The sequence below is a fragment of the Aspergillus affinis genome (genome assembly GCF_023601865.1).
Source record: "Aspergillus affinis strain CMG 70 chromosome Unknown NODE_84_length_165147_cov_86_321009, whole genome shotgun sequence".
Lineage (NCBI taxonomy): Eukaryota > Fungi > Ascomycota > Eurotiomycetes > Eurotiales > Aspergillaceae > Aspergillus > Aspergillus affinis.
In genome coordinates this window covers 86,049-99,805 of record NW_026515865.1, presented here as the reverse complement: position 1 = coordinate 99,805, position 13,757 = coordinate 86,049, and the positions used below count along the sequence as shown (strand labels likewise).

At 51.5% G+C, this 13,757-nt stretch overlaps 4 protein-coding genes across 4 annotated transcripts; 2 read left to right on the top strand and 2 right to left on the bottom strand.

Moving 5' to 3' along the window:
• Nucleotides 1-488: 488 nt before the first annotated feature.
• KD926_010678 (kinetochore-microtubule binding complex subunit SPC105) lies at nt 489-5,436 on the bottom strand (the record flags this gene model as incomplete). Its single annotated transcript, XM_053103067.1, has 5 exons — nt 489-1,288; nt 1,338-1,959; nt 2,013-4,699; nt 4,758-5,115; nt 5,194-5,436. 5 exons carry the CDS (start codon nt 5,434-5,436, stop codon nt 489-491), a joined length of 4,710 nt encoding a protein of 1,569 aa, XP_052953530.1.
• A 465-nt stretch (nt 5,437-5,901) lies between these two features.
• On the top strand, nt 5,902-6,953 carry KD926_010677 (40S ribosomal protein uS17; the record flags this gene model as incomplete). Its single annotated transcript, XM_053103064.1, has 3 exons — nt 5,902-6,076; nt 6,475-6,713; nt 6,885-6,953. 3 exons carry the CDS (start codon nt 5,902-5,904, stop codon nt 6,951-6,953), a joined length of 483 nt encoding a protein of 160 aa, XP_052953529.1.
• Nucleotides 6,954-7,533: 580 nt separating this feature from the next.
• On the bottom strand, nt 7,534-9,661 carry KD926_010676 (uncharacterized protein; the record flags this gene model as incomplete). Its single annotated transcript, XM_053103063.1, has 3 exons — nt 7,534-9,189; nt 9,245-9,560; nt 9,618-9,661. The coding sequence occupies 3 exons, from the start codon at nt 9,659-9,661 to the stop codon at nt 7,534-7,536; spliced, it is 2,016 nt and encodes a 671-aa protein (XP_052953528.1).
• Nucleotides 9,662-10,715: 1,054 nt separating this feature from the next.
• On the top strand, nt 10,716-12,846 carry KD926_010675 (ENTH domain protein; the record flags this gene model as incomplete). Its single annotated transcript, XM_053103062.1, has 5 exons — nt 10,716-10,763; nt 10,846-11,083; nt 11,144-11,334; nt 11,394-11,505; nt 11,564-12,846. 5 exons carry the CDS (start codon nt 10,716-10,718, stop codon nt 12,844-12,846), a joined length of 1,872 nt encoding a protein of 623 aa, XP_052953527.1.
• Between the last annotated feature and the right edge of the window lie 911 nt (nt 12,847-13,757).

Below are 13,757 nucleotides of genomic sequence, written 5' to 3'. Positions count from 1 at the left end.
ACTAAGGGGAAGAAGGCCTTATTTATGCATGCAGTCCTAACCAACTTTATGGAGCCTGGTAGTTATTGCACCTTCAAAGATGGCATAAAATAGGGCTAGGTACCTTTTTATGGTAATCAGCCAATTGAAATATAAGATAGAATCTCACTTCAATTCTTTGTACAAGAAATAAATATCCATGAAGCAAACCCACAAACAAACACACGCTAATTAATAAAGATCCCAAGCCAGCAATAACCATAGCTAGTCAACATAGGTATGAAACAGAAATTCGCAACCCTAAACCCACACTAACTACTCCCATACCCCAACCCAGAAAACCCGAATGATTCATGAAGAAAGAAAAGATATAAACAACTTGGGAGGTGAAGAAAAGAAAAACCCAGTGCCTAGAAACTCCGTTCCGGTTTCCTGTTCCGGTTCCTTTCCCTTTCCATAAAATAAAGCTTTATCTTGAAAACTTGAAAACCAAAGATAGAAGTGCCTCACTAGAAGGCCTTTCCGGTAAGCATCTGAATGGCTTTACTCCAGACTCCTCCACCAAGCTGAAGGCCGGAACTCTTGGCACCGAGTTCCTTAGATAGAAGTTTCTGCATTTCCGGCTCGGACATGCCGCTCTCTTTCTGGAAACCGTAGACCTTGCTAGCGAGGACGTTGGTCTCAAAATCGAGGACGCCGACGGACCCGAGGGGTGCAGAGTCGGCAGGGGAGATCACGCGCGTCTTGACTGCGAAGTCGACGTCGATTCTCCGAGGTCCCGATGCACTCGGGGCCTTTGTCGTGGATTTAGATCCGGCTGGGAGGGTTTGGAGGATGGTACAGCGGGCTCGCAGGGAGGGTTGGTCGTCGGACTCGGACAGTTTGAGTTTCGTGACGCCGCAGAATTCTAGCATGCGGGCCTCTTCTTCGAGATTGAGCATGAGGTCCCATGCCTCGGAGATGAAGTGGAGGAGGTGCTTCGGTGCGACTTTGGGCTGGCTGAGGTTTGCAATGTGGTTCTGCAGGGATTTCAAAACGAGTAGTGCAATGGACGAGAGCTTGGATAGTTGAGTTGCGGCCTTGGCGCCGTTGCGAGGATGATACTTCAGTTCAATGGGGGCACCCATTTTCTCGTCGGAGTTGGAAGAAGATTGTTCGGCATCGTTGGCGCTATAGAAGGCACCGGGGTGGAAGGTGAGATCGAGCTGTGCGCGATAGGACATTGTGACCACCGGGCCTGGCGACATGGAAGACGATGTCGCGGAGACAATCGACCAGCCTGTTTGGCGCTCGATCTTGTGTACCGAGTCTGAGAAAATTAGCAAGTTGTCCAATACATCGTTCTCAGACAAACCTACCTTTCAGTTCGCTGATCTCCTTCGCATTCCATCCACGACATTCTGCCTTAACCCTCTCCGCTTCTTCGATTTGAGCCACAAACTCAGCCTTAGCCTCCGCACCGATTTCAAGGGTATTAGTCTTCTCTTGAACCTCGGCTTGCATCTGCTTCAGCTGCTTTTTCTTCGCTTCAATCTCTTCCTCAATCGTGGAGAGCTTTTCTCGGGCACCGCGCAGCTCCTCCTGGTCACAGTTCTCCATTTCGTCGGCCAATTGCTGCAAGGTCGTAGCCTCGCCCTCAAGAGCAGCATGCTTCTCGGTAAGCGCAGGCACAATATCATTTAGGAGCGTCTCGTGTTTCGACAGACGATCTTCATCGGCCTTCAATTCTTCAACATGGCCGTTCAGGCCCTCTTTCAAGCCTTCGAGCAATTTCATCCGCCACTCATACCACGTAGCTTTACTGAGAAGCCGAGCATGAGTCTTCACGTTTCGGAACTGGTTATCCATCAATAGACGAATATCAGGAGCCGCTGTCATGTACTCCCGGAAAAGGGGTGGATTGTCGGCAAAGGTCTCCGTCTCGATGGAGCGAATGACCTGTCTGCCCTCCGAGATGTACGATTTCAATTCCCGACACGACTAAGGCGCACGTTAGCATATATTGTCAATAAATGGAACATGGTAAAGCTTACATGCTGATACAACTCCAGCATTGGCACGGTGCAGATGCCAGCAGCAACGCAGTCCTCAAAATTGGCAGCGCTGGACCGATCACCATCGCTGGAAAGTCTAGCCGCTCTTTTACGGGTACTATCAGGAGCAATCGTGTGGCGTCTTTTCGTGGTGTCTAGCTCCATGAAATGAATGTTGGTCATGTTCAAAAAGTCCTGCAGCTGGATAGGGTCGAACTCTGGTCCAGGATCTTCGGCAGGTGTGTCATCTGCCGGCTCTGCACGGGGCGTAGCAGCCTCCGCGTGATCCTCAGCGACTCGATCGTTCTGTGTGACCTGGGTAGGCGTCGTAGTCATCTTCAGAGGTGACTTGGAGGGTGTTGATGTGCCAATGGTCTTCCGAGGCGACCGACGGCCCACGGTCTCATCCTTCGTCGGAGGCGCAGGAAGTTTGATGCTCTTAACCGGGCTGGCTTGAGCACTCCTCAAACGTTTAGGGGTATTGTCCAGCTCCTCATCGTCTTGATCCAGCTCTGCCGGTCGTTTTCCAAGAAGACCACGAGCTGCACCGACATGTAGACTTTTCCGGCCTTTGAGTTTGTTTTTCTTTGGCGTGAGGCTTGAAATCATGTCTTTCAAATTGGCTGTCGCGTCTTGAAGAGGTGGAATGTGACCGTCCTCTCGGTTCTCCTCTTCCTCGCGCTCGCGGTCAACTTCTTCGTGGAGCTTCACAGGATCTTCGAAGCGCACTCCCTGGTGCGATTGTTTCTGAGGAACGAACTCCGGGGCTTCATCGCCGATTGTTCGACGTTTGTCCAACATAGCCGCCACCCGGGGAGATCCAAGCCCTTCCTTATCGATTCCAAGCCCGGAGGAATGTCTCTTTCTATGGGGCTGAAGAATGAAGAGAGGCGTCGATTCTCCCGTTGCACTGGCACCAAACAGACTTTTGCGGCCAGGTGATTTTGGTTTGCTAACTGACTCTTGAAGCTCGGGTTGGAACAACTTCTTGGGAGATGCACTAGGGAACTTCCTATTACTTGATGGAGGAGTTTTGCCGGGGGTCTCTGGGCGACTGACTTGCGGCGTCAATTGTTTGGGAGGCGTTACAGACTGCTTTGATGGTGGCATCTCAGGCGTTTGAGAAGTTGGCGTATTTGGCGCCCCAAGGCTCAGGCTCTGCCTCATTCGTCGAGAGCGTACACTTGCCAAGCTAGGGCTACCACTCTCTGAGGCAACAGCGGCGACGTGAAAAGAGACGGGGGATTTGGCGGGAGACTGTCGCGCGCTTTCTTGGAAGGGAGAGCTACCCAGGTGACCGGCGTCGGATTCCATCTCCATCACCTTTTTCGCTTGATCCTTGTCACCGACTTCCATTTCAGGGGGCAGGATTTGGCCCATCGCTGTGGTAACTTCCATACCAGCGGTCTGGTCCTCGTCATCATCATCATCATCATCATCAGCGTCGGCATCATTGCCTCCTTCTTCTTCCTGCGACAGGTCATTTGGCTCTTCATCTGCTGGAAGTATGCCGCCAACAGCCCCAGTTATCTCCATTTCTGTGCCTTCTTCCATGGCGTCGTCGTCATTATCCCATCCAGACAAATTCTGCCCTTGAACTTCTGCATCAGCAGATTCTGGCTGGGCGCTGTTTTCCTCATTGGCGTTATAACCCGGAGCAAATTTCTTCAGCACTCCACCGACAACAGACGTGAACTCCATAGTCATCTCCTCGTCCTCATTATTGCTTTCGGCACCGATAGATTTCGCAGGAGAAGGGGCCTGTGCAATACCTCCCACCACGTTGGTGAGCTCCATTGTTTGTTCGTCGTAGCTGGTCTCCTCGGATGTGGACTTGCGACGGGCGACGCTCTTACGACGACCAGGTGACTTAGAGAGAATACCTCCAATGGCGTTTGTAACCTCCATACTGAGATCATCTTCTCCCATCTCACTAACCGCATCGGTGAACGCGTTGTCATCCTCGGCTGGGTTGGCCGGCTCAACATTTTCCTGGTCGTGGCGGGCACTTATGTCTTCCCAGTCAAAACTTTGTCTCTCACCCTTCTTGATCCAAGGTTGAAACGCTCCAGTTATTTCTTGGTCGGCAATTTCCATCGACATGTCTCCGTCCTCGTCGTCATCGAAGCTTTGCGTTCCTGCCTCTCGAGCGGCCTGTCGTAGAGCGTCGTTTAACCGATTACTGGAGGTGGTGCTCTCAGAGGCATCGGATTGCACTGTCGCGGCGGACCGCACCGTCATATCGTCCAAGCTCATCGCTGTGCTTTCTCCCTCGAAGCCGGAGGTAGACGAGTTGTCGTCATCGTCATCGTCATCATCGTCCCTAGCAGAATCCTGCATCCCAACGTCTTCCGTGCCATCCATGGAGCTTCCGCTGAAGGGACTTGATGACATATCTTGAGACGATCCCACTGCATCGTATCCGGGGTGCGTTGGGCCATTTTTCAGTCGCTCAAGGTCCGGGTATTGGACGGGAGAAAAGGCAATGTCGGACTCGGCATAGCTGTTAGGTGATGACGCCGGTTCGGCTTGTGGCGCTTGTGCAGGTTCTTGTGCTTCGGTGTTCGCTAAATTCGAGGCGCGTCGGGTAGAATTCGAAGTAGAGGAAGAAGTCGAGTCGTCGGGAATTTCCACCACATTCCATGTGTGCAATGTTGCCTCGGGCGCGAAAGATACTCGGCGGTTTGCTATGATCATATGTCAGTATGTAGAAGTCTTGAGAATTGCGCAGCGGACGAGACGCACCCATAGACTTGCGGCGGGCTTCTCTCTGTTGTAGAATTGCTTTCCGTTCTCGTTCCCGTCGTTCCTGTTCTTCCCGTTCTCTCACCGCGGCCATTTCATCGCGAATCGCCTCTGCATTGAATCCATCGAACGGGTTGGCGCGTTCTTCAGAGCTCGACGGCGCTGAAGGTTGGGCGGGGGTATCGAGATCTATCAGCAGGCCTTGACTACCATTGTTCGCACCTCGGCCGTCGTTACTCTGGGGCGCGCCTCTGGCGGGGGTTCGTTTGCGCGTTTCTTCGAACGAAGGTATATTGCGAACTGGAGACACGGGAACAGTAGGCTTCAGGATAGACTTGAGCGGCAAAGCTGCGGTCGACTGTGCGGCAATAACGATTAGTCAGTTCATCTGCAACAGAAACATGGTAAAGTGCCATGGCGGGGTGGGAAGCAGTACCTTGCGTCGGTTGCCATTGGAGTCTTGGAGCGCATCTAAACCGCCCGGTCCCAAGCTCTTACTACGGGACTTCTTATCTTTACCCGGCAGTTTCGCGAACCGTGCAACAGGCTGCGAGGAGCTGATGTCGGCGATAGTATTTTCTTTCTCAAGTCCAGCCGTCAATTTAGATCGGGGAACATGGGCGATGGAGCGACGAGATCGCGGACGAGCGGACCCCGCGGAGCCACCTCTGGACGCCATTTCGGAGATGGCGATTCAGGGGAATCATAGACAGTGGAAATGGGCGAGGGAGGGTTATTAATGAGAGCAGTTGAGGTTCAGCCCCACAGGATCGAAGGTGTAAACAGGTCGCGCAACCAGCCAGACAGCATGTTCCGAGAGACAGGATGCGAAGTTGCGACGTTCACCCGAACCAACAACAAGTTGCCTACTTGGGACTCCTCGGTGGCGGCGCGTCTCCCGGCCGGCGCTCATGTGATCTCCGGATGTAAACAAACCAAAAAAAGCCCTAGCCGAACCAGCGCCATCCCCGATCGGGCCTAGTGTCGCCATCGCACACTCACCACACTGAATAATCCCGCTAACCGCCGAATAATTCTTTCTCAACATCGACGTCGACCACCGCAAGCCCCGACACCCCCCTTCGCGACGAATACCCCAACCCAGCTCGACTCCGCTTCCTCGTCGAACTGAATTCTCGCAACAATGGCGACCGAGTTGACCGTCCAGTCGGAACGTGCGTTCCAGAAGCAGCCTCACATCTTCGTCAACCCCAAGACCAAGGCCAAGAGCAAGAAGGTCGGTCAGGGCCGGAGATGGTACAAGGACGTCGGTCTGGGTTTCCGTACCCCCAAGAACGCCATTGAGGGCAACTACATCGGTATGCAGGACCTACGCTGAAGTTTTATGTTTTTTTGTCGCTCGGGATCTTCGATTTTGATATTCGGGGAGTGGAGGATGGTGGAAAACGACAAGCCTTCTCCGAAGGTTGGAAATGAGAATACGACGATACCGCGACAGTATTCTGGGATGAACGAACTGGTTTGGAACTACAGCGGATTTTTCACTGGCGATGGATGAAAGTGCTTCGAAACAAATGGGACCCAAGAAGCAAAGAAAGAAAAAGAGAGAAAATTCCGACCCCACCAGTTTTCGACATCCTTGATACTCGGCGCAATATCGATCGATTCTCATTTTCCACCACCTCCCCGCGATCGGATCAGATTTCTTGACTCTTCATCCGAAATGACGGACAAATCGCTAATCTTGGCCCAACAGACAAGAAGTGCCCCTTCACTGGTCAGGTCTCCATCCGTGGCCGTATCCTGACCGGCCGTGTCGTCTCTACCAAGATGCACCGTACCATCGTCATCCGCCGTGAATACCTCCACTACGTCCCCAAGTACAACCGTTACGAGAAGCGCCACAAGAACCTTGCTGCTCACGTTTCTCCCGCTTTCCGTGTTGAGGAGGGTGACTGGGTTACCGTCGGCCAGTGCCGTCCCCTGTCCAAGACCGTATGTGCAGACCTTGAAATTCGAGATCGGCGAGAACCAGAGTCTTCAATTTGCTGCGCGCATTCTCCGTGTCCAAGCGACAACGTGCAGCGATTGAAGGCTACATGGGAAACCCGATTTTCGTTCTTATAACTCATCATGCAAAAATCAACTAACACCTTCCCTCTTTAGGTCCGTTTCAACACCCTGCGTGTCTTGCCCCGTACCGGTAAGGCCGTCAAGGCTTTCAGCAAGTTCTAAGCGTGTCGACGTTGAAGGGGGTGTTTCCGAAAGGTTGAAATAACCTAGGGCAGCGGCGTGAATGGATATAAGCGAACTAGTTTAACGGGTTGGGATTGTTTCACGATTTCATGTCCCAGGTACCCTTTGAGGAGATATCCAATGAAATAAAAAAAGCTTTTTCGATCCTCCCCCTGTGATTAGGATTCCGCCGTAGTGCTTGCGGGCCACTCAGAAAAAAAGTTAGGGATTATTATGCAGGACGCTCTCAGTTTGGAGCTTTTATTTTATCACGACGTTTATTGCCAGATCATGTCGATTGTATCCATATCTTTTTTTCTTCTCTTTTTCTAACTGCTCAGTGCCGATCGAGTATCTCTCTGATCTGATGATTCGACATTCGTAGACTCTTCTTATCATGCATCCGTTTCATCTTTGATTTCCCTTTTTTTCTCCATGCATACATTCAGGTCACAAGAATGCTGCTTTTCTGGTTCATCCCTACTCTCAACATCACTTTCGTCCCTCTCTTTCACAATTCCATTCTTCCCTTTTCACGTTTCGCAACACATCTCCAAGAGTGTAGCCCGCCTCACCCAAATCACCTCCAAAAGTGTAGAACTCGCTCTCTATCCGCGGCGAAGCGATCACGAGGGGTGGGTGTCGCAACCAAACGGCGTCCAATCTGATTGTCGTTCTCCAATGTCACAATAGGTTTCGTCTTCTCATCAGGAACGAGACTCAACTCATTCAAGGCAGCTGGGGGCGATGAACCAAACACGGAAGATTCACTTTTGCATCCGCTGAATATCACATCGAACTCATCATCAGAGTCGACGCTGATTGGGGTATGTGCGGATGAACCTGGCAATCTGGAGGGGGGAGTATCGTCACCTTGCTGAGCTATCCACTGCTTGGTTGCTCCATTGAAGAGTCTGATGACGGGGAGCGGGGACTGTGACGGTGATGGAACTGGAGAACTAGGCATCGAAAATAGATCAATAGAGGTGCGCGGATCATCATTGGTCACGGTTTCATCGTCGGATTGATGGGCTTCGGGGAGTTCAGGGAATCCAGGGCCTTCGAAATTATCAAAATGATCAGAGAAAACAAATATCTCAGAGGGTTGAGGGATTTTCAAAACCAGAGAAACCTGGCAATTGACAGGGAGTCCGGGGCTTTCAACACAAGCTTCAGAGATTTGAGGGGTTTCGGGGGTTTCGGGGGGTTCGAATCCAGAGACTTCAGACATCTCAAACATATCATCATCTTCAGGAATCTCCTCGGCTCCAAGGATTTCCTCATTTTCAGGAATTTCCTCATCTTCAGTGCTTGCCATTGTTGGTGCAGGAGTTAGATGTTGATCTAATGCGTAATATCCTTCTTCCACGCCTCTGTAGAATTCTTCCAAGCTTCCCCCGCCCCTTTTCATCCACCATGAATTGTACATCCCATAACTGACAGTCTGACAGTTCTCGTAAGGGACTCCTAGCTGAAAGAGAAATCTCCCAAGTATCGTACCTGTTTCGTGATTTAATCTCCCTGGTCCGCTTCCTAGAACTCGGTGTAAAGCTTTGCCACTGCTTCGGAAGGATGCAATACTGTCAAACTGTAATAAGTCTTCGAACTCGGGGGTTTCGCGAGCAATTTTCAGAAGAGTAGTAGCTTTAAAAGAGCAAATAATAGCTGACTTCGGGATATTGCCCCAGACGAGATATTCCGCTACTCCGTTGTAAAAACTGAACCTGAGGTCCAGTGTCTTTACAAGGCTCTGGGCATAGTAGATAGGTGTCGATAGCTTCCTTCGATCAATGATTGAGACGATAGCTCCCTCTTCGTTTCGCAGGGCGTGATGTATTGGCGCTAACATCATCTTGAATGTAGAAATGAAAGGGGTAACAGACCTCTTTATTCTAAGATGGTTTTCCACATGTTTATTGAAAACGTCCTGTGGGACCTCGTTTGGATGAAAGTAGTCGGTACCTTCAGCGAAAAGACCAGCTTGGAATAGTCTTCTGGAATTGACACCTTGACTATCGACGTTGGACCACCGATAGAGGAGGGGTGGGATTTCATCCGCTGGGCTTTGCAGGTCCGGGTGCATGTTACACTCTTGAAAACAGAAGAGACAAAACTTTCCCCCCGCAGTGACAAGTATAGGGACTTCTTGATTCTGATCAGTCTCGTCAGTTGCACGGGCCGTGGGCTGGTTAAATTTATTCTCTCTTTCAGCCTGTGAACCAGGTCCCGTAACATCCTAATAGACGGTTAGTTAAAGTATCGGAGGAATAGGTACATTGCTATGGTCTTACTTCGGTGGTGGTAGTAGTAGTTCCATGGGATCCCCGGTCCTTAGGTGGCTGGGGAAAGTATTTCGAAGTATCAGTATCATCTTCATCTTTTTCAACAAGATCGATACCTAATCGCTGGGCAATGTGCTTGATTTTCCTAATAATCGGATACCAGGTACCAGATCCATCTTTTATAAAAGGTGATAGGTGAACAGATCCCCATAGGTAGTTGCCAGAACGCCTCATAGTCTCCCACTGGAAACGAAGTGTGCGCCATGAAATATCAGTCGTATAACCACTCTGCCGGAGCTGAGCTTCAAATGAACTGCTGAATATCCTGGAAAAGGCATGGTTCTCTCTGTGAAAAAACCTCACCATGCAGCAAAGGAATAACCTTTGCTCGGTCGTCCACTTGTTCTGTGGTCTGTCCCAGTCCATGGCTGAACGTAAATAGGAAGAAGGTCGAGATAAGAGTTATGTAGAAGTAATAGAATCAGGGGGCTCAAATAGAGAATCAAAGATGAACTGAAGGGTGGAGTGAATAGAGTGAAGGAGTAAGGTGAGATGAGAAGATGATGTCGAAGAAAGAGATGGGATAGTAGTCCGTCTCTCGAGATAAGATGAAAACCAAGGCATGGTTTCTGTTTAGCGGTAAAGTGTTGTTGCTGCATGTAGGAAGCAGATAGCTATCACCACTGGTGAATAAGAGTAGAAACATCATGTCTGTGTTAGTCTTGGTGAAGTGAATACTCCGGAGTATGCACCGGACTGTGGACGAGGCAGCGCGAGAAAATATATCAGCTGACAAGAGCCTCAACGGTCTGTCTCCGCAACCGTTGTCGCAATGAGACTCCATCGTCAATCTACAAACATCATCAATCAATTAATCCCGACACCACTTCAATTTTAATTGCCTGCATCAGTGCATAACCTGGACATACAAGAGACCAAGCGCAGAGGCAACTCGTGCTAGCTAAGGCGGATAGCTACCTGGGACGGGGACGGAGAGAAGCTCCACCGAATTTCCACTTGGCTTGGGACCACCGACAAACTGCCTGAACTTCCCCCGACCTCAACTCTCCAATCACCGTTCAATCCTTGCATTCCTGGGACCTACGCTCTACTCTTTATCGATCGGTTGCTCTGTCATTGTCAGAGTCTTGTCGTTCGGAGTTCTCCACCTAATCGTTGGACTTATCTTCGCTTTTGTTTCCCAAATTCCAAATCCCCCCGCCGCGTTCCTTGCAGGCCGCCTTCAAAGTCTCACCACCTCCCGCATCATGGCTTGAGCCATCATGACTGCAGTTTCTGGTGCTGGCGAGGACAGTTTATTGTTTCGAACACCGCGATAGCCATCGTATCTCGCCGTCGATTTCCCGATCGCTTTATCCCCTCTCCCCTCCTCCCCTCCGCCCCGAATTGGACACCTCGCGATAACCTCCTGATTCTCCCGATCGCGGCCTAATCGCGGAGACCCGACCTCCCTCCAACAATGTCCGGCAATTTTGAGAAATCTGTGAAGGGGGCCACTAAAGTCAAAGTCAGTGACAGATAACTTCGTGATTTGCTTCCTGCTTTTCCAAATGCGTGACAAGGAGTACTGACACGCCTCCACCGAACAGCTTGCAGCCCCCAAATCCAAATATATCGAGCACATCCTAGTAGCGACGCATACCGGCGAGGCCGGCGTGGCAGAGATCTTCCGAACAGTGCAGCTGCGACTTCGTGACTCAACATGGACGATAGTATTCAAGTCCCTGATCGTGATTCACATGATGATCAGGGAGGGTCAATTGGACGCTACGTTGCAGTACATGGCCGAAAACCCGCGGAAGCTGGCAATCAGCGGGTTTTCCGAAGGTATGCGAGAAACGGCTGTGGGTTTGACGTGTGACAACGGGGACTGACCTCACTGTGCAGCTCAATCGCAAGGGCATAATATCCGAAGATACTCCGATTACCTCATAGCGCGCGCGAACGCGTTCGAGACCACCAAGACCGACTATGTACGGAGCGGTCAAGGGCGGATGAGACGACTGACGGTCGAAAAGGGTCTTTTGAGAGAAACGGAGATTGTCCAGAAACAGATCCGTGCTCTGTTGAAATGTGATGTAAGTTTGGTCGATTCCTGCCATGGCGCCGCACCATCATCGCTGACCATCCCAATAAGCTCTTGACGGATGAGGTTGAAAATGAAATCACCCTCACAGCCTTCCGGCTGTTGACTCTAGACCTCCTGACCCTCTACTCAGTGATGAATGAGGGTACTATAAACGTCTTGGGTAGGTCTACCTTGATCTCTGCGGTACAATGACGTGTTCTTACTCTGGTTGCGAATAGAACATTACTTCGAGATGTCCCGGCCTGATAGCGAGCGGGCACTTGATATATACAAGACATTTGCAGCGCAGACCGAGGAAGTGGTCAAATTCCTCGGCGTTGCCAGGCACTTTCAATCAGCAACGCGCCTCGAAATCCCCAAACTTAAGCATGCGTCCACGGACTTAACCCGGCTGCTTGAGGACGACTTGAACGATCCGGATTTCGATCTCCGACGGCGTGAATATCTGCTCTCAAAGGGAAAGCCCGCCGGCTCTTTACCCAAAGTCGCAGCAAACAACACCGGCGGGGTGGGGGTTAGGGCAGCCAGCAATCCTAATCCCGCGCCCGCGCCGGCGCGACCTCAAACCGCCGACCCTAGTTTGACCAAGAGGGATAACCCTTCGGATCTGATAGACTTCTTTGACTCCATCGAACAGCCGGCACAGCAGCATTTGGCAGCTCATCAGATGCAACAGCCACCGTTTCAACAGCAACCGCAGGCGATGCAATACCAGCAGACCGGCTTTCAACAGCAACCCCAGCCAGGGGGACTCTACCCGCAGCAAACCGGTTTCCAACAGCAACAGCCTCAGCCGATGGGTTACGGCCAGCCCGGGGCCTTTGGGGACGCTTTTGGCCAGACAGGCCAGAATCCATTCGGTCAACCACCACAGCAGCCAGCTCCCCAACCGCTCCAACCTATGCCGACGGGCGCGGGATTTGGTGGCTACACCCCTCAACCGCAAACCTACCCCCAGTCTGGTCTTGCGCCTAACGCGCAAAGCAATCTCTCTCCGTTCCCTCAGCAGCAGCCACAGCAGTTGCAGCCGCAAACCACGAATCCGTTCCGGCAATCAATGTTAGTGAGCCAGACGACCGGCTCGGGTCTATCTCTCACACAGATCAACCGACAGAGCACCAATCCTTTTGCGCGACGATTGTCGGCCGTCAACCCGCAGTTCAACGCCGGCGACATGTTGGCGCAGCAACCTCAGCAACCTCAGCAACCTCCGCAGCCTCAAGCGCCTCCAGCGCCAGTCCAGCAATTGCAACCTCAGCGAACGGGAACTAATCCCTTCGCTCGAAGTTCCTCCGTTCCTCCACAACAGTCGCAAGGGTTGCAGGCTCCCGCGGCGGCGCCCCTTCGTCCCAATCCCACCGGCAGTACGAACCCATTCCGTCAGAGTGCTTTTGTGAACCAGCAGACAGGCCAGGGGTGGCAGAGCAGCCAGCAAGGCACCATGGGAGGCTACGAGAGTCTGGGGACCGTGCCCGTCTTCCCACGACCCGGAATGATGTAGCACGACTTTTTCTCTTATCTTTCTCGAAACGCTGATTGACGATGAGTATGACCTTGGGAATGACAGGGTCTCAGCGGGTAGAGTTGTTTCTGCTTTCTTATCTTTTTCTTTCGAGCTTGTTTTATCTTTCTTTCATCTCCCGTTCGTATTTAGGTGAATTATTCTATGCATCTGACGGCCGACTCGCAGCGCGGGCGGCCATGTCAAACCATGTAGCGATAGCCGAGGACTAGTTTAGTGAGGGACTGGGACTGTAATCAAGACACTGGTGAATATACACCGTACTCCTAGAACTGAGGTTCAGTAGATTTCCTTAACTTGAGCACCTACTAGTTATGGAATACATCCAGCCTTGTCGTATACCCGTTAAGGCCGAAGTGTGCTCGGATGTACGACAGCAGTACTCAGAGCTACGGCGGCCGAGACCGACGGAGCGACCGAACTGGACCGATCGGAGGGTGGAGAATGATGTGCTCCTCCGTGGTTCTTTTGCTTTTGCTTTTGCTTTTGCTTTTGCTTCCACTCTCCCCTCTGGCCCTTGCCCGTGTCCGTCCTCTCAACGAGTGCAAACTGCAAAAGTTGTTTGGGCCAGATTGACCAGATTGGCCAGATGGAATGATGGTGCTCGTCCGGACACTTCGGTGGATACATAACAATCAAGCTTCTACCAGTAAGTCATCGACTGGTCGGAATGCCCCCGTCGGGGTAGTATCCACGTCCGGACTAATTAACAGTACGGAGTAAGAAACTAACTAACCAACTGCTCAGGTACATGGCCTTAGTCCTTAGCTCTTAGATCAATCACATCCTTCCTCCAATTACTGTGTATTCGTCCCCGACTGTTGGTTCCAATTCCCCCCGTTATTGGCCCTGCTTCGGTCTCCCCGAAATTCCCACCATCTTCCCCTTCC